Below are 20,215 nucleotides of genomic sequence, written 5' to 3'. Positions count from 1 at the left end.
TGCTAACGATGCAGGAGGTTATATGCCACATACCACGTCCATTAAACATATCGACATTTTAAGTTGTTTATTAAATCCTTCAACTCTTCAATTTTGTTTTATCATTCCCAATAAAATAAATGATAGTCTCGTTTCCAGTCCGTTGGTACATTTCGGAGAGCAGCGCGCCTCGAGGCGACGATGGCGGTTTGTCGTCGATCGTCGGTTACCAATGTCATGATTGTGCTCGCCGGTGTCGCCACCTGTGCGGCAGCATGCGGAGAGGCACCTGCCGTGGCTCATCGACCCCCTGCCTGTCAACCTGAGGGTGGTGGTCTCCGTCAACGTGGAGACGTGTCCTCAGCCCTGGAGGTACTGCCACGGGCGCTGATTCAAGTGGGCGGAAGCCGCCCCCCGTTAGGGCTGATCAAAAAAATTACCCCCGACTGGATGGCGCTGTGGTTAGAGCACTCAGTCTCGCATCGGAGTCCACACGTGTTTTAAATAGCCCACGTTAGCTTCATCAGATAAAATTTCGATGTAAAGCTTTCGTGACTGCAGGGATTCATCTTCTTGGTTCTTTCGGTAAAGTCACGTAGAAGGAAAATAATAAAGTAATAAAAATAAAACATGATAAAATAATTAAAAAAATAAAACATTATAAAATAATTATTTTATTATGTTTTATTTTTATTACTTTATTATTTTCCTTCTACGTGACTTTACCGAAAGAACCAAAAAGATTCTTCAGATTACTTTGAAAAACTCCACTCATAATGCTTGAATGTGCCATCTCCCCATGCATAGCCACAACAATGAACTTAATATTTCACCTTTTCATCCACTAATCTGCGAACTCTCAACAAAAGGCTACCCTCTGGACAATGACATTTTGTGAACTATCAAGTTTTCCTCGCAGGACTTTCTCCTCATTTGAAAGTTTACGACTTCAGTTGAGCGGTCTCCTCGAAAAACCTACGCAGCTCATGGTTAATTTATTTTAATGAAAATACTCCTCAGGAACTAATTGCTTCTCTGGGCTAACAAATACACATGACGTGGCCATTGGTCTTGGTGAGTTGCGTGATTGGGTTAGGGAGTTGTATATTTTTATTGAAAGCATGCAAAGTGCCCTCTGATGACCACACGGACATATGGGCAGATATAAAACATCTTGGTCATGACAGTAAGCAGCCAATTGTCTCTGTTAAAAAAATAAAGACACTGACTTGCGTCAATGTGTACTGGTGCTCGTGTGTGCTCCATATATCTGCACCCATATAAGTAGCGTGAATGAGTCGGCTGGCAATTTGGCGTGGGGCACACAAGTTGAAATTTTATTATGTCATTTTTTTCAAAGTATTTTTTTAAGTCTCTGATCAGTGTCTCATGAGTCTCTGATGGAGACTACAATCCTCCGAAGGTGGTCGGAACATCTCATTGATACAAAAGTAGGCTGACGCGAGCCTACATACGTTGTTTGTCACGCGTGCGGTCACGTTGCGTGCGCGCACTCCGCAGGCTGTGGCCCACCCTTCACCTGGACGCCTTGAGCCCGAGCCACGTGAAGACCCTTATCCAAAAGGAGTGCTCCACCGTGGGACTGAACCTCACCGACCACCAGGTGGGACAGGGCCCAGTGCACGATGTTCGCTCGCTCTGCACGTCGTGCGTAGGCCACGTAGCCCCCCACCACTTACATTGCTTGTGACAACCCCTTCCACCTTTCAGCCGATTAGTGCTGCATAGACTAAGCATGGGGTACAGCAGTGGCTCAGCATTTAGCGCATTGCGCTTTGAATATGGCGTGTCGTTAGCTACCTTATATGTATGTATGTTGTATGTAGCCAACCGTGTTAATTGGTGGTGTTGCCAGTTCGTTGAACTTCTTTCGCACCGTACGGAGCCAATCGGAGGTGCGGTGAAGGACATAAAACTAACCTCTAAAGAAATGAGTTTTTAATCTCACAATGCCAGTGTGTTATCGGGGCCAGCACTGGGAAGACAAAGGTGGCACCACCTCCCCCTAAAGTGCTACGCTAAGCGTAATTGGCCTTTGCTAACGGATCCTTGCCCTGCCAGCTGATCGCGTGAAGTAAGGGAGGGGGGGGGGGGCTCGTCCTATCTCTCTACGTGTATAAAATTGTGGTGGAGCGCTAGCGCAGTGGTTGGCACCCTGGGCTTTGAACCTGGCGAGCTGAGTTTGATTCATGGTCGTGGCGAACGTGACCGGCGAGCGCTCTCCGCACCAGTCCCGAGCCTCGCCGTCCTTCACTAAGCTGCACCGACCAGAATGGTGAAGTATGGTCAAACAACCCTCATTACTGGCACGGTTTGGGGAAGCCTTCATCCAAGCAGTGCGCTCACAAAGTTCCGTAACATGTGATTGTTTAGAATGTATTATATTACACATTTAACAATTTGCCTCCCTCACAGATGATTTGTTATGATTTAGGGTCATGATTCTAGAATCAATTATTTGGCAACTGTGGCACATTTAGCATCTCTAGTGGCTGCAGAGTTTGCACACAACAACCTCAATGATTCTTACATGCACGATTACATTTCATTATAGTGAGCTTAACAATTGATTTTTAATCCACGAATAGATGCATCATGCTTAATATGAACAACATCAATCCAAGCCCACCTGTCTTTCCCAGTATATTTAAGATTCTCCCTGCAAACGTCAATATTCCCGAAAGCAGGCCACTCGGCCCAAGCATCGAGATCAATTCTTTCCACTCGGTGACAGGAAATAAAATCCCTGCAACCTTTTTTTAAATAAACAACCCATCATTCAGCGTACGTAAACATTTACAAGCATTGGTCCTCCGGTGGCAGCACCGACTCGATAATGTTATCCGAACAAAAACTTTCGATTCGGCAAGCGCTCGCCACAGCGTCCCCCCATTGCCTGGCGCAGGTGTCTCGTCGATGTGTGAGACAACGGCCGTGTTCGCAAAGCCGTTTCGCATTTTGCAGCTCGTGTACCAAATCATATTTTTCACTCGGCACCCATCTCCCACGAGGTTGTCAGAAGCCGCTGCTTAGGCGGAGGCTTGCTAATTAAGCTTCGTGTATTAATTTGTCGACTGAGTGTGCTGAGCGTTCCCCCCTCCCAGTGTGAGGCCGTTGCACCTTTAATGGGACAGCATCCATTCGTTGTGGATGTGTTTAATTGAACGCATTTGTGAAAATCTGTTGGGCCAGCTGAAAGGAACCCCCCCCCCCCCATAATTGAGTGTTTAACACATTAACCCGAGGGATGTATGCTTATGGTGTGAATCAATATGTACGGTGTAGATATTTTCATTAGTCCGCAGGGAAGGCACCAGTTGGTGATAGTTAAAGGCTGTGGGAGTTGGTGTGAATGGTATATTTATAGGAAACTGCCAATGTAGCACACAGTGCATCCGTGTGATGTGATAGCGATCACCAGCGATGGCACACCAAGCCGTCCAAGACAAGCACACATTGTATTTTTAAGTTATTAATTCTTATACCACTGATCCGTGAACAAAGTGATTATTACCTTACCCAGTTGGCCACGCAAATGAGAAACCGTCTTCATGGATTTTGTTTAATGAAATACATATTTTTGAATATTAAATGCATTGCTGCTTTTGATGCGAATGATGAGTATTTTCAAGTGCATTGTGTGAAATGTGCCCTACATATAACAGTGCTATTAAATGGTTTGTCCACAGCTAATTTCAAGCGCTCATTTATTCCAAAGGTTTCCATACAATCGTGAGCAAGCGGAAGATGACAGATAAATTACATTTAATTCTTCTTTTGTAGGTATTGGTGGGAACCATGGATTCAAACCCAGTCTCCGTTTTTCTGGCTTATTGCTTGTGAGGTCCTGCCACCGTCGAGTTATTCCCCCTGAGTAACTTGGCACCTCCGCTTTAATTGAAGGCTTACATTTTTTTTAAACTGAAGTTTTTGTCGTCGGACAGGTGAAGAGGCTGGACATTCATTTTCGATCGGCCACCACCTGCAATGCCCTCTACACCACACTGGTGGCGCGGATGGTGAGCAGGTACTGTACTGGCATTCCTTGTCAGCAAACAAGTTGTCTTGTTCCCTATGTGCAGCCACGTAGCTTCCTAAGGAAGCTTCCACATATATTCTAATAATAATATTTAAGACACATGGGTCAAGCACATTCGTCAGAAAGCCATCGATTAGCATCATAATTACCTTCCATACTGCTACTGCACCTTGCATGGCCAACTTTCAGCTGCATTCCCCATATCACTGTATGTTGCTATTATAAACAGAATGCTCCTGTGGTGTAATAGTTAGTCGCCGGTTCGATCTCCCGGCGCGAAAGTCGAAATGATGGGGCAAATTTTTAAAATCCCCCCCACCTCTCTCTGTCGACCCAGCAGTACCACAGTTAGTCGATCGTCAGGTTGCGTATATTTGTGGGGGTTCTCCGAAGATGTCCGGCGAGCATGGAAGAGAGGGCCACATATCAGCCAGAGTGGCTGGCATGTGTGTGGATGTCGAGTGGAGAGGCGCCTTTCTCTGCAACAGTGGCGTGGGAAAGCAATTTCGGTATTATAATGTTTCGCTCGTGAGACGTCGTTCGTGAGCCACGCACCCAGACTGTGCAGTTTAAATCTGCCTTTGACAAAATAAATAGACTCACGACTGAACGAAGTGCAGACTTGAGATTGACTTTAAATGCCGCTGGAATAGAAATGAGACGAAGTTGGTGTGTCTGACTAATGTGTATTTCCAATCTGATTTTCATATAAATCCAGCACTATTTTTTGTACTTAATACTGAAAACATTACTGTCGCTTGCTGAAATCTTCTTACTTAACCATATCTTTATTTTTTACCAATTCCAATTTCGCATTCGTTGTTGTCCATTATGCTGCCACTTTGTTCCCTTGAGTGAATTGGCCTTCAGTCGCACGCTTTCACTCCTGCCTCCTTCACACGGCCAGGACATTTCTGACTCTCTTCTCCTCCACGTGCCCTTTTGTTATAGCTTTTAGCACACCGCTGCCTCTGATGATATTCCCCATCCAATTCCGTCTCCGAATTCCAATAACCATCATTACGCACCACCTTTTATCTTCTAGCGCGTGCACCTCTTTGTTCGTCTATTTCTTTGTCCACTTAACCATTTCATTCTCCTCCAGCACCACATCTGGGCTGCTTTGAGTCTCTGATTCTTTCAACTGCTTTGATTCTATGTATCAGGTGCTTTGTGACCTAATGCTGGAATGGTTTGGATATTCAGTTTTTTTATGAAAAGTTTTTGTCTTTATTAAAATTTTCACTCTTGCCATCAAGTCATGGATAGAGAAATGTACATTTGGAACTCTCACAGAGCAGTGCATCACTCCGTATTAAAGAACGGCCCGCAGAAAGTGACATCACAGGACTACTTCTGAGATTGCTGTCTTAGCCACACCAGCGGTGCTGCCATAGAGCTATTAATTGCATCGCAATAAAACCGACCATCTTAATTCTGGGAGCTGAAATTGTCGTCAAATTAAGAGAAAACCTAAATGTATTAGGAAATGTGTGCAGTTATTGTTGACCATCAGCCCGCTATACTCGTGAATCCAGTTCAATCACTGTTGGCTGAAAACCTGAATTCAAACCTCGTGCCTCAGCAGTGCTGGCTCATTGTAGCTGACCCCTGACCCAGCTGGCCAAGTCAGAATAGATGTTTCTATTGCACAGCTCCCTTTGATTTGTGAGTCCGTGCCATGTTCTTGCCACTGCCCCCACCACTACCATCCCGTGGTGCCAGGGCACGGTCGTCCCAGGAGCTGGAGGAAGCTCTGCACCCATGCCTGCAGTGTCACGACACCCCTACGCTCTTCCGCCTGGCGCTCCGGGTCACAGAGTCCACCCTGCGCTCCGCCAGGGATCGCGAGCGCCTGCGAGAGGTGAGCGTCTAACGTTGCGTGTCCAATTGTAGGCCAGGTAATGCTGTCTGGGCGAGTGCAGTTAGCGAGCGCTCACTCGAGCTGGCTGGCAGCACAAACGATTGCGTGGTGTGGCCAGGACCATGCATGCCCAATTATTTTAAGGTGCCACGGTGGTGAGATGTTAACTGCCTCTCCTGGTATACAGGAGATCGTAGGTTCGATCCCGACCCTGACGCCTGCTGTATATTTGAAGTTTGCATGTCCTCCTCATGGTCGCGTGACATTTTCATCGGATTCTCTGGTTTTTCCTTTCACATTTAGAAATAAACTTTTAGAGTATTTGGCTGGTATACATTTCCACATAAGCCACTTTTTGTTGAGCTATCATTTTTGGCTAGGTCGCTTCTGAAAAAGAGCTCCATAGATTATGGCGAGGCTGCTCCCACATAACTTCTCCGCAAAGCGGTACCTATTTTATTGACCCTGTAGAGATGATGGGCTGATTAAATTCCCACTGAGGATTTGGACTCGCGACTTTCTGACTGCGAGCCACCTTACCTGGCCGGATGATTAGCAAATATAATAATAAGTATGAGCTTATATTGAGCCTTTCGCAAAAAAATTATCCCAAGGTGATTTACAGTCGATAAAAATACTATAAAACATCAATTAAGAAAATGTAATTTAAACCATGAAACTGCAAACTGTAAAAACACAAAAGCCCTTATAATGATGAAATCCTGCTCGGGAGAGGACAATTCTTCACTCCGTCTGTAAAGTCCGTGTTGACCAGAGGGATAGAACCTCAACGTGTAATTATAATTTTACCGATTAAGAGCAACTCATGCCCTTGCAATAATGAATGAGGTGGTGCTTGCGAATATTCTATCTCCACGTATGTCCTGCGTGCATGGGCGTACAAATCATCGCCCTTGTGCTTTTCCCACACACAAAGGACCCCCTGCTGTTTAGCCTTCGAAGACCTTTGGGGCAAGTGCTGTTAGCGAGCACCTATGAAGGCCGGCACAGCACACGACCATTTGGGTGGCCAGCACCACACCCGGCCGCTTTTTGTCTCCCTAGTGGCGATGTTTATACACCGCACCAGGTACTCATTTTTAATGCCGAATCGACCTAGGAGAGGCCCAGAACGGGTTCAAATATCTACCACTGTTATTGGTCGTGAGTGGGAATCGAACTCGGGTTTTCAGGGTTTCTGTGAAGTGTGCTAACCACCGCGCCACCGCTCCTCACACTTCACACAAAGGCAGACCCCCCCGTTTATCCTTAACAGACTCCAGGATGCATTTTTTTGTCTATAATGTAGACTTGATTATAGACTGCCAATACGCTCACCAAGCTTAAAAACCAGGCTACAGTCTACATTATAGACTGCCAATAGACTCACCAAGCTTAAGAACCAGGTTACAGTCTACATTATAGACTGCCAGTACACTGACCCAGCTTAATAACCATTGCGAGATTCGACATTATAGACTGCCATTACACTCACCAAACTTAATAACCAGGCTACAATCTACATTATAGACTGCCAGTACACTCACTCCAATTAAGAACCAGGCTATAGTCTACATTAGGGTTTTTTGGTTTATTATTTATTTTTATTTTATTTTTTATTATTTTTATTCACTTTTTTTATTTTTTCTATCTACGTGACTTTACCGAAAGAATCAAAAATAATTTTTGTTCTTGTTCTTGCTGCAACTATAGCAGGCATCGGCGAGTTGCCGAACCTGTAAGGCACGGGTTTGTTGTGGAACACTTAAAGCAGAGAGCCAACCCAGGGGGCTGTGAAGGATTTGAAGTCTATTGATCGTCTGACACATTGTCAAAGCAATATGGGCTGCACTGCATACACTGTCAAGGAGGAAGCCTGCTGCTGGGACTATGGCGGGTGCATGCTGGGTGTCCCTGATTGAACAAGCTCGCAATATAAAACGTGCTATTTCTGGACTACATTTATAGCTGAACAAATGTGTTATTGTCATTCATTGTTAGTGGGGGTTTCTTCTCCATTTAGCACTGGATTAGGTGAATTTCGTTCCTGAATACCCGAGTAGTAACAAGCAGGCTTGTAATCATTCGCAACCTTGGGATTCAATGAAATGTCACATTTTGATTCAGGAATTTTTTTGTTACTTTGGGATGAATGTGCAACGACCTCTAGTGGAAGCAAAGGATTGTGTTAACGCATTGCACGGAGGAGATGGAATGATGCAATCTGTTAGGCTGCAGGTGCTAGGTGGATTGGTCACATCGTGGGATCGTCAGAGGTGACACCTTCATCCAGCAGTGGAATGAACATGGCTCAACGCATGTATTGTGACTGCAATTATTTATTTGAATCCATTAATCTATGCATTGCTTTGTCATCTAGCAGCGTGTCGGATTTGGGGCAACATTGACGGCGATTGATTCCGTTGTGCAGGTCCCCTGTGGGACAGTCACAATGTGGAGAAAAAGGAAAGATGCAGCGGCTATTATCCAAGTCACTCGGTTAGGTGTGGCCAATAGTTTTCATGTGAACTATATCTGTCAATCATTTAATGAACAGCATTGACTACACCCGACTAATTCTGCTGCACAATGTGGTAATTCCACGAAGCCTTGTCTCTGATTGAAATCAGTGTTTTGTGCCTTTATTTGCATGTGCATGTGTATGTCCTTCGTGTCTGCTAGTGTGTGGTTGCGCACGTGCATGTATGCATGTGTCTAGGAGCTCGCTTCAAGCACTTGCCTTAAGGGCCGGTGTAGGTTACGTGGGGAAGTTTGTCTATACGTGTTTCAACATGTATGTGTGGCTGCTTGTGTGCATTTGGATTGGAGAGAGTAGGTGAGGTTAATCTATACCCTCATAGTGAAAATTGTGCTTCATATCTTGATCATTTCCTCGGTGTTTGCGTGCCTATCTGAATGTCTGTCAGGGAGTTGTGGCATAGTGGCTAATGCACTGCTAAAAACCAGGTAATTTGAGTCCAATTCCCAGCCATAGCTAACATCAGTATATTTGGAGTTTGCGTGCCTCTCTCCTCGTAGATATGTTAACTACACCGCCTGGAATGCAGAAGGTCGTGGGTTCGATCCCGACCCTTGGAGTTTGCGTGCCTCTCCCCCGACGGTCGTGTGGATTTTCCTCCGGGTCCTCCGGTTTTGGCATCCACATTTTTTTGGGCTGCTATAGGTTCCCGCGTGAGCTATCATTTGTGGCCAGGTTGCTTCTGAAAAGAGCTGTATATCTCAGTGGGCCTTACCTGGGGGGGGGGGAATCCTTGTTTTTATCTTTGTGAATGTGCGCGTGTTTCCTTGCGCGCGTGCCGCGTCTCCGCCGTGAGAAGCTGCTGTGCCTGGCGTGCGTGGCGCGCGACGGCGTGAGCGAGTCGGAGCTGCAGGACATCGACCCGGGCCTGGGCTGGGCCCTGCTGTCGCCCCTGTTGCACACGCTGCAGCGACTCTGCGTGCTGTCCCGCACGTGCGGCCTCATCAAGTTCCGTCACCTGCAGGTCAGGAGCTCGTGACCCTGCAATCATTTGTTTTCTATGGCGGCGGCGTTCATGCAAACGGAATCTCTAAAAGGCTGAAGGATTTGCGACACGTGCGGTAATCGCACGGAGGTGCGGGAGACCACAGACGAGCGGATAAGGCAGCCGGAACCAGCGCCAGCAATTGCCCAAGCTCTGTGGTCCCATATTTGGATGTTTTTGCCAACTCCTTGAAGCGCTGAGCTGGGAGACAAAGGGTCGGCGTTACACCAAAGCCACAAGGCTCTGAAGACAAACGGTTCTCAAAGTGTGGTGTGCGTCTCCCCCGGGGTGGGTTACGTGTGACACGTCTAGGGGATACGCGAGACTGATGACGTCATGGCGGTGGTCTCGTGGGGTGCAGTCACGCGTGGTTACTCTAGCACCAGTGACAGGCCACTTCCGGCCAGATCTCCGGTTAAATTGTAAATATTTAGTTAATCGTCATTAAATTATCAAGTTTCGATTCAAAGCTTTCGTGACTGCAGGGATTCATCTTCTTGGTTCTTTCGGGAAAGTCACGTAGAAGGGAAATAATAAAATAATAAAAATAAAACATTGTATTTTATTATGTTTTATTTTTATTATTTTATTATTTCCCTTCTACGTGAAAATAATAAAAATAAAACATTGTATTTTATTATGTTTTATTTTTATTATTTTATTATTTCCCTTCTACGTGACTTTACCGAAAGAACCAAGAAGATGAAATTATCAAGTGTTAACTGAATCTCAAAGGTGTTGATTATGTGATTCAAACATATCGGTTTTTACTTGATAAAAGCTAAAACCTATGCCCTGGTAGGGGTGCCCCTGACAGGCGATAGGTCTTCTGGGGGGTTATATGACCAGCGCCAGATTGGGCACCATCGCTCTAAGAGATGGTGAAACTTTGTGCGACTGGCGATTGATTTTTGTGGGCCACCTTTAGACCATGTGCTTTCACGCATTTGCGTAAAATTGACTTCGGCCAGGGAACTCATTTCAGACACAGACCGAAGCCCCCTTTACTTTTTTGAACAGAAATTGCTTTGGAGGATGGAAATGCTGCAGAGAATTAGGAGAGGCAATTCTTTTTTTTTCGCAAATGGGTAGTAGATTATCAGAGTAACCTTCACAGTACCGCGGAGGCAGATTCAATCAGCTCGTCATTTTCAAATCAGCTTGGTGTGGGGTAGGCAATGAACACGTGGGGGGTGGCTGGAGAGTGAGGGGGGGGAAACAAAAAGTGAGAATTTGTGTAAGAAAATGGGATGGTGCGGTTAGGGCACGGGTCGGCAACCTGTGGCTCTTTAAGGACCGCTTCATGACGTTATTTATTAAGGACCACCGTCTTGTAATTCACATGCATTGATTGCGGCTCTTGAAATGTCGAGTTTTTTTTTACCGATTTTGAAAAAACAAATGTTTCTTGTTATTTTGGTTGCCGACCCCTGACTTAGGGTAAGCAGAGAGGTGAGCCGCCTTGATTTGAAAGTGGTGGGATGACAACATTCTCGGAGTTTGCGATAGATTACAACGAACCTTTAAGTAAAAAAAAAACTCTTGCCATTTCCAACGCAGGCCACTGTGCCAAGGGACAGGTTCACATGCATGATAGCGGGGAGGCATCGGCACATTTCCTCCAGAAATCAGACGAAAGAGACCGTTTATTATGTGGTAGGTTCATGCGGTTGTGCTGCGTGTGCCCCTTTCACTTGTTTGCGGGTTGTACCGCGTATTGTGCCGACGTGATGTCCGTCGTTTTGCTCCGCGTCCTGAGAGATTCTTCAGGAACTGAAGTTCCCCAAAAAAAACACAGAGAGCTAAATAGACCATTTGTCAAGATGAGAATATGGCCCCATATCTATGGTAATGAATCTTGTGTTATGTATTAAAATACATAAATTTGACACTAATTCTGATAACTGGTAACTGTCATCATCATCCTCATCACCAATTCCTTGACCCAACCATGGCTGTCTGCTCAGAGAAATCCACCAGCCCCCCAAATGTCCTTGAGAACTTACTGTCGCAGCGGCGAGGGTCCTTGCCAAAACTCCAATATTCTAACTCTAACCCACTCCCCACGTGTCCCGTGCTGATCAACGTGTGCCTGCGCACGTGCACCGCCGCTCGCGCAACGCTTCATCCTCGTTCAGAGTGCTCTCCATTACGGTGCGGGTTTATCGCTTCTGCATTCTGAACGCAGCCCATGTTCACTCCGCATCTCATCTTGGCGAGAACGCAGACGCGTGCCGTGCCGGCTTTCAGAGTTGCTCGCTAACAGCACTTACCCCAACAGTCTGTTAAGACGATACGGAGGTATCTATGTCTTTGTCTTTTTTGCAATGCGTGGAGTGCACATGGTATGTACAATGTGCAGGGCACACGTGACTTGTTGTGCGTGCGATATGTCTGATGCGTGTGCGGTGCGTAAAGGACACGAGGAGCGTGTGAGACTCGCAGTGTGTGCAGTGTGCGCGGGACGCGGCATGCGTGTATTAGATTCGTGTGTGGCAAGCGCATAACACCTGTGTGGCACATGTGTTCTACATGTAATCTCGCCGCTCTTGCTCCATGCGCGGAGCACGTGATGCTGTGTGCAGGCTCAGGAAGCCGCGCGGCAGGAATATGTGGGGGTGCAGGGCCCCGGAGGCTGCCAGGTGTTCCGAGCGAGGCTCGCACAGCACTTCTCCAGCCGCCTCGCGTACGCACAGTGCACCACCGCGCACCACCACACACCACCATGCACAATCACGCACAGTGCACCACCGCGCACCACCACGCACCACCACACACAATCACGCACAGTGCACCACCGCGCACCACCAGACACCACCACGCACAATCACGCACAGTGCACCACCGCGCACCACCACGCACCACCACGCACCACCACGCACAATCACGCACAGCGCACCACCGCGCACCACCACGCACCACCACGCACAATCACGCACAGTGCACCACCGCGCACCACCAAGCACCACCACACACAATCACGCTCAGCGCACCACCACGCACCATCCACGCACCACGCACCACCACGCACCACCATGCACCACCACGCACCACCACACAGAATCACGCACACCACGCACCACCATGCACCACCACGCACCACCACGCACCACCACGCACCACCACACACAATCACGCACAGCACACCACCACACACCACCACGCACCACCACGCACCACCACGCACCACCACGCACAGCACACCATCACGCACCACCACACATAATCACGTACCACCACGCACCACCACGCACCAATCACGCACAGCGCACCACCACGCAGCACCACGCACCATCACGTTCCACCATACATACGCACGGCGCACCACCACACACCACCACGCACCAAATTGCACCACCAGCACTGTCACGCACCCTCCGTCCCTGTGCTACCTCTGAAGCGCACGTGTGGGACGAGCGTAGTAACGGACGTGCAGCCTTGCTGTCTCGACCGTGGCCCAAACGACTCAGCGCCTTTTAAAAAAATTTCGCCACGGACATCGACCGTTACAAGTGCATCCGCGATGTCTTGATGTAGTAGGAGTCTATAATAAAACGAGCTACTTGTTGTTTACTCTCAAAGGCTGCTATGAGCTCTGCGGATTGTTGTATCGGGAAACTGCTTGGGTGAAATAGAGTGCACCGTAAAGCATCGGATACAACAATTATTTAACATTCCAAGGTTATTAAGGGAAACGAGAAGTGTTTTGCTGGAAACAAAAAATCTAGAAACTTAATTGAGGTTCAAAACGGGACCTCCCTGCCAACATCAAAGTAACCTTTTGCAAGGAATGTTTGTTTGCATGTTCACCACAAGTACGTGTGGTTGATGCAGACTTGATTCCTTGCAAAAGGTCTAATTTGGTGTTTGAACATCTTAACACCTGTTTTATTGCCAGAAAGGGTACAATCTATTGTTGTTTCTTAATTTAGGTTTCTTTAATTGTTTGACAACAGATAATTATTCATATTAGCCATTGTTATTACACTGAGTTGTGATGTAAACCTCACGTGTTAATGATTTTTTGCTCCGTCAAATTGTGCCGAAGGGAATCCTTACCGAGAATAAAAATGGGCAACGCTGTTTATCACGGTTTAGTGCGCACACACATTTATAATTTTCAGCCAGCCCTCTGGCAATCGAATGCTGAATGTGCGTCTGCCCATGCCGTGTCACTTATGGGGGCTGTTTGACCATACTCCATCATGTTGGGCAGTGCAGGTTGGTGAATTAGGGAGAGAGGCTCCCAGGATCAAGTTAAGTGATCACCCACCACTGATGTTAGCTGTAGCCAGTTGTAACGCTGTGTGTTCACTATTGCACCACCGCTCCGCATATATTCTATATGTAGTCCATGCGTGTATACTCGGAGATATGTACAGTCATGCATACACAAAGACAAAGATCCCCTGTATAGCCTTAGCAGACTCAAAGGGCAAGTGCTGTTAGCGAGCACCTATGAAGCCCGGCACGGAACACGAGGGGGTGGGTGGCCAGCACCACGCCTGGCCGCCTTTGTCTCCCGAGTGGTGATGTTACACACCACACCAGGTACTCATTTGAGGCTGAGTCGACCTGGGAGAGGCCCATGACCGGCTCAAATAATCGTCACTGGTGGTGGCCGTGAGCGGGAATGGAACTCGGGTGACCGGGTTCGTCGCGCAGCATGCTAACTGCACGCACACTGTTTGTAGCGCACACACACACACAGGTACACGGACCCCACTCGCACAGGCTCCAGTCCTCACAGTGTAGTATGACCTGATTACAGAGACTCCTGATTCACGTTTGGTACGACCTTCCCACTGCTGTAAAGTCGCCGTTATTCACCTGACGCGCACACAGTCCCACTTGCGATAATCTTTCCCAAACCACCCTCAATTGAGCCACTTCTAACAACGCCAATTTCCCCCGGCATGCATTGGCTGGGTCGCTTGCTTTCATCGGTTCCATACAAAACCAATGTCATTCTCCGTGAGGACGCTGCTGTGTCCTTTATGTAATGCGGCCGGTTGGCTACCTGCCAGCATCGGCTTCTTGTTGTATGTGACATTTTGCATTACAGCTGTGCACCGCAACATAATGTCCCAAACATATTGGATTTCTCTCTGTGTCCAACAATGCGCACAGGTACATATTCTGTTGAATTCCACATTAGTCGTTCTTTATCGTTGCGAAATTGATCTTTTTTTCCATAGTTATTGATGTTCACGTGTTTATTCCGAGTATATATTATCTGACTCAAGCATCCCAATGTAATGTTGTGGCTCCACAGTAACATCAGCAATATGAAGGATAAGAAGAGTATATATACATATAGACGTGTGTGTATCACATCATCATCAGCCATGGTTAATCTACTGCTGGATGAAGGCTACCCCAAGCCGCTACCCACCTCTAACCTCTAATGATCCTGCAATGTAGTAATCCACCTAGCATCTGCACACAAACAGATTTCATCGCTCCATCTCCACATCATGCCACTCACGTACGTACATATATATACACCACGTAAATCCTGTGTGTGTAACTACATGTATATTCACACACACAGTATTTACATGGGGTCATCAAAAATAAGAGAAATTTCAAAATGATCCCACAACAAGAAATGTGGACCGTCTGCTGTTGGCTCACGGTCAAAATCAGAAGAGGACCACTGCAGGGATTGTCGGTGGCTTGGAGACCGCTTTGTCCAGCAGTGGACTGAACTGGTCCGGATGACTTTGCTCCTGCCTTGCGGTGCTCGTGACATTTGTGGTCGCAATACTTTATCTCAGTGTTGACGCTTTTAGAATTCTACCTTTTACGGTTCATGTCCGCTCTAGTCACTGCAGCGCGGCTCTGTTATAGCACCCCCAGGATTCACTGATGTACACAGTTATTCAGGTTGACACATGTTAATCGAAATTGAAAACTAATTTTTTTATAACAGCTTTTTGTGTTTAGTTTGTTTTCCTTTCCCCCGCACCTCCGATGAGCAACGGTTGGCTACTTGCACATATACGTGCACGCGTACAGTGTCCGTAGCACGCTCCGCGTATGAAGCCGCTCTATAAATCTCTCATCACGATCGTCACCGCGTCGCAGGGCCGGCCGCGTGACTTGGCGTGTGGCGGACGAGCTGCCGTGGCTGCTGCATCACGACGCCGAGAGCCGCCCGGCGCTGCAGGACTGCCTCCTCAACCTGCACCTGTGCCGGGACCTCTACAAGCGGTGCGTCCGTCTGGAACGCTCTTCCCTCCGACATTAGGAAGCCACTGGAGCTCACGCACTTTTAAATCTACATTGAACACTCACTTCTTTCGAACTGATTTTTGCATTTAGCTTGTTGTCCTTCCCCTCCGTACCTCCGATTAGCACGGTTGGCTACATACGGTGCGAAATAAGTTCAACATACATAGATACAGTCTCTATGCAATACTACATACCCCAACGCTAACCCGCAGCCCCAGGTCGTAACGTCTCGCCCGTGCCATTGCCTGTGCCGCCGCCACCACCCCAGGGGCCGCTTCTCTGACCTGGTGAGCCACTGGCAGGCGGCGGGACGAGACCGCACCTCCTTGGCCGCCCTCTACATGGAAGCGCTGAAGCAGCGGGAGAAGGCGCCCCTGGCCGGGACGGCGAGCAGCAGCGGCGGTGGCGGCGACGTGGGCTCGGACGGGAGCTGGGAGCGCAGCGTGTCGGAGCTCGCCGACCTGCACGAGACGCTGGGACGCTTCCTCAGGGACCTGGGCCTCTACAGCCAGGTAGGTGCAGGGATCTCGGGTTGCCACCTTTTTCCTGGGTTTTCGACAGAACCGTCGTGCGTTCACGGTAGCTCTCCTGGGAAATCTGTAAGAACTTCCCAGGACGTTAAACAAGTTGCGTTTTTTTTTTGTCAGTTGTGCGTTAACGCTCCGCTCAAGACAACGTGTTGGCATTTAGTTTTTCCCCTCTTTGTTGTGAAATAGTCTTATTCCCACAATATGTCCCGGTGTTTTTGTACGTGGGCTTTGGGAACCCTCCCTGGGAGCAGAGGGAGTGGTTGGGAGCAATGGGAGGAGAGGATTTTCTTTATATTCGTAACAAAAACATTTACATATCCAGGAAAGCCTCGCTAAGAGTCTCAAGGCTTATTTTCAGGGAGGACATGCTACGTTGTGATGTTTGGTCAGCGGGCATAACCATTATCGTTGGTGTTGTGTGGGAGAAACCCGCCGTACTTGGAGACAACCCGCCTATAAATACGAAAGGGCAACATTGTAAACACCGCACAGATAGATCTAATAATCCATTGCTATATTTCCATCTACTGGCCACTTGGCAGCCCCAGCTTACAACATCTGGTATTACCCATCCAGCACCTATCCAGGATCAATCTAGCTTGGCTTATAACGCTGATGGGACTGGTTGCTTTGAGTGTGATTTGGTTATGGGTGAAGTATTTTGTGAATGGACCTGTGAAAGCCGTTTGAGTAATGCCAGTGATGATTACATGGGGGTGGATATTGGTGTGTTTGTTTAACTCTGATGCCCGACTCTTGTACCCTCTCATCAGTTATAACATCTGATATATTTGAGATCAATATTAATATGAAGTCTCGACCGGAGAGTTTCCATTCAATACTTTGACAAATTTAAACCATGACGTGGATACACAAACGGCCTACGTCTGACAATTTTATCGGAAATGGTTTACAAGCCGCTTAACCATTGTAGGTGTCACTTTAGCGATTGCGTCGCGCATTACTATGCAGAGGTGGTATTTGAACTGCTTTACGCTTGCAATCTGCTTCCCCAGTAGCCGGCCCTTCCACCATTGAGTTGTGCAACACAGTACTATAACAGTAAGAAAATAATACTAATACTGTATGTAAAGATAAAATTATAATATATTTTTTTATAGTCATCTATGCAACCGCATCGCACAGTGCTTCGTGGTCCGCAACACAGGGAGATGTTTTCAGCCGAGCAATGGGAGGAGAACGGAGCGCGCGGAGGAGACCCAAGCATCTGAGAGGGCAACACTCCATCCCATACAGAAGGAACAGATAATATCAACGTGCACTTTGCTGCACCGCCCTTCCCTCCTGGCGAGCAAGGGTTTATCGCGCCTCGATGCCCACGGAAAGGAAGCTTCACAGCATTCGTGTGATTCACCAACCCTCGCTGCCTCCACAGTGCTGGATTACAGGCATGTGTAGCCACCATGAATAATGTCTCCATACAATAGTAGTGTTCAGTGGATGATTTATCCACGAAAGCCTCATGCCTTATCCTCTTATTTTCAGGAAGAGTCTGCATTGGGTTGTTCATTTTGTTCCTTCTAAAGTGGTGTTTTGGATCTTGGAGGAACTAAGAGTACATGTACAGACAATTTGTCAATCCACTGCTGGATGAGTGCCTCCCCTTTGCTACGTGGGTTCATGGGGACTACAGTGTTTTAGCATCGAGACATTGGGAGGGAATTTCAAAGTCGAGCAGTGTGAGGAAAGATGCAGAAAAAGAATTGGTTAACCTGTGGCATGGTGGTCGAACACCGTATGGCCGAGATTGAACAGTCAGTCTGGTAGACCGAGTCCTCGGGAGGAGGAGGGTGATGACGAGGCAACTGAGTGTCCGTTAAAGAGTGACTGGAGGGAATCGGTGAGTGCAGTTCGTGGGAACAGTACCCATGACGGTAGCGATGGAAGCGTGCTAAGCAGGCGAATGAGCACCGGTGAGCGAAGAGACGCATTCCTCCCTCCGCACGTGCGCAGGCGGTGCTGATGCTGCAGCGCTCGCTGGAGTTGCGCGAGACGGCGCTCGACCCGGACCACCCGAGCGTGGCCGGCACGCTGCACCGGCTGGCGGCCGTCTACCTCTCGTGGCGCAAGCCGGGTCCCGCCCAGCAGCTGTACGAGCAGGCGCTGGCGCTCGTGCAGAACGCGCACGGGCACGACGACCCGCGCGTGGCGCGACACCTCGACGCGCTCGCCGCGCTGCACCACAAGCACGGACGGTGAGCGGCGCGAGTCGCACCCGGCGTAGCTGGCCGCGCTTGCAGGCGGTGTGCGCCTTTGAGTGGCGGCACCGAGATGTTGACTACCTCGTGCGGTATACAGGCGGTCGTGGGTTCGATCCTGACCCCTGACGACCTGCTGTATAATTGGAGTTTGCGTGTTCTCTCTCTTACCCGTGGCCACATGGATTTTTTTCCGTGGTGGTGGTTATGCTGGAACACTGAGCCAGTACTGCCATCTTTAAATAATTATAACAAGAGTGTGTTTTTGCTTTAGTGATTTATGGCCTTTATTTAAACCAAGCAAGAGCCTGGTGAGTCCAGGAGTTTCTTTTTCAAGGGAGACCTTGGTTAAAATAAATAAACCGAAAAAATATGTCCCTGAGTAAAAATAAATATTCAAAATATAGAATTTAAACACATGACAGAAACAATATATAACAACATAAACCAGAAACAATGTTAAACATTTTTGTTACGATGAGGATTTAATTTTTTTTTTACATGAATAATGCCTGAGTAGGGGATCTAGTACTAAAACAATATGTGCAGCCCTCTATCAATCCTCTGGCGGATGAAGAGCTCCCTCGACTTGTCGGTGTTGTTCACAACCCAAACTCACCCCCCACGCTGGTCCGTACAGCTTGGTTGAAGTGGAGCGAGCGGTGGCGGTTCAGAACCAGAGTTGAGATATCTATGTCTGATGAAGGCCTCCACCATCACCATCAGCAATGAGGCCTGATTATTCTATTCCTTCTCGCGTATGACCTGATGATGCTCATGGACGCTGTGCTCCTCTCTTTACGTAACACGTGACGCGACGGACCTCGCTCTGGTCACATCCAACTGCCGCTCCCACTTGCCGGGTTGGATTCGCTCACTTGGTGTGGAAACGTGACGGTGCCGCGGGGGGGGGGGGGGGATATCTCTGCTGCCGTGTGACATTTCCAGGCTGGAGCAGGCCGAGTCCCTGAGGAGACAAGCCTTGAAGATCCGCCAGAAGGCTGCAGCCGAGAGGGGCAACGTGGTAACCGAGCCGCCCACCGCGATCCATTGAAGCCGTTCCGTACATTTACAGGGAAATGCCCTCCGGGGAGGGAAGAATATCGTTCTAAGAGAATATATCTTATAACAGAATTATACATTGGTGCAGATGGCTTGCTTTTTATTGTATTTTTGAAAGAGCATTTTTTTTTTGCTTATTGCCGAATCCAAATGCATCTCACTAATTAATGTTGCGTTCGTGGACACAGTGCTGTTGGGTATGTTCGTTCTCACAGACGCGGAATTTATTTTAAAAGCACTTATTAAAATGGTGACACAGGGTAATGGGTACCTCTTTCTCTCATTTTATAATTTCCCCCATCTTGCTGTAACAAATTGGCTCCCCGATTTAGCAGATGTACAAGTGGGCAGAGGTGTATTTTTGAAAGCGGTCTTCAATTCCTTTCCCTTTGTTTCACCAGGTGAGATCCCATTCGGAGTCATTAGAAAGGGGCACGTAGATACCCGTGCATCAAATGTAACAGAGTAAATATTTACTTGTATTGGCAACACTCCTTTGCATCGGCACATGGTAACCTCACGCCGTGAAGGAAGTCACTTGAGTCTTTAATATACAATTCATAGCAGATGGCACACTTTGTTAAACCCCCGTAGAACTAAACCAGTAATTAATTTTAAAAAAGTGATAAAAACGTCGGAACCACGAGGCTAATCAGCCAAAACGTCCCAACCACTGGGCCAATCAGCCAGCAGGCTTAACGTCGTCTCTCTTGGCCTGCATGCTCTGCGCTGCCTTCCCC

At 47.9% G+C, this 20,215-nt stretch overlaps 1 protein-coding gene across 3 annotated transcripts in view; it reads left to right on the top strand.

Moving 5' to 3' along the window:
• Positions 1–20,215, top strand: part of NPHP3 (nephrocystin 3) — a 57,047-nt gene that overhangs the window by 22,424 nt on the left and 14,408 nt on the right. For all 3 annotated transcript variants that reach the window (XM_061554649.1, XM_061554650.1, XM_061554651.1), the window contains 10 exons: positions 254–351; positions 1,501–1,603; positions 3,945–4,027; positions 5,765–5,903; positions 9,242–9,406; positions 12,013–12,113; positions 15,518–15,643; positions 15,933–16,176; positions 18,169–18,410; positions 19,362–19,437. In XM_061554649.1, coding sequence (XP_061410633.1) covers positions 254–351; positions 1,501–1,603; positions 3,945–4,027; positions 5,765–5,903; positions 9,242–9,406; positions 12,013–12,113; positions 15,518–15,643; positions 15,933–16,176; positions 18,169–18,410; positions 19,362–19,437 — 1,377 coding nt within the window. The remainder of the gene's footprint in view (positions 1–253; positions 352–1,500; positions 1,604–3,944; positions 4,028–5,764; positions 5,904–9,241; positions 9,407–12,012; positions 12,114–15,517; positions 15,644–15,932; positions 16,177–18,168; positions 18,411–19,361; positions 19,438–20,215) is intronic.

Source organism: Lethenteron reissneri, chromosome 20 (assembly GCF_015708825.2).
Source record: "Lethenteron reissneri isolate LAM-NWPU_2019-01 chromosome 20, ASM1570882v1, whole genome shotgun sequence".
NCBI classification, from domain to species: Eukaryota; Metazoa; Chordata; class Hyperoartia; order Petromyzontiformes; family Petromyzontidae; genus Lethenteron; species Lethenteron reissneri.
The sequence above is the reverse complement of the archived record's forward strand: the minus strand, read 5'-3'. Positions and strand labels throughout refer to the sequence as shown.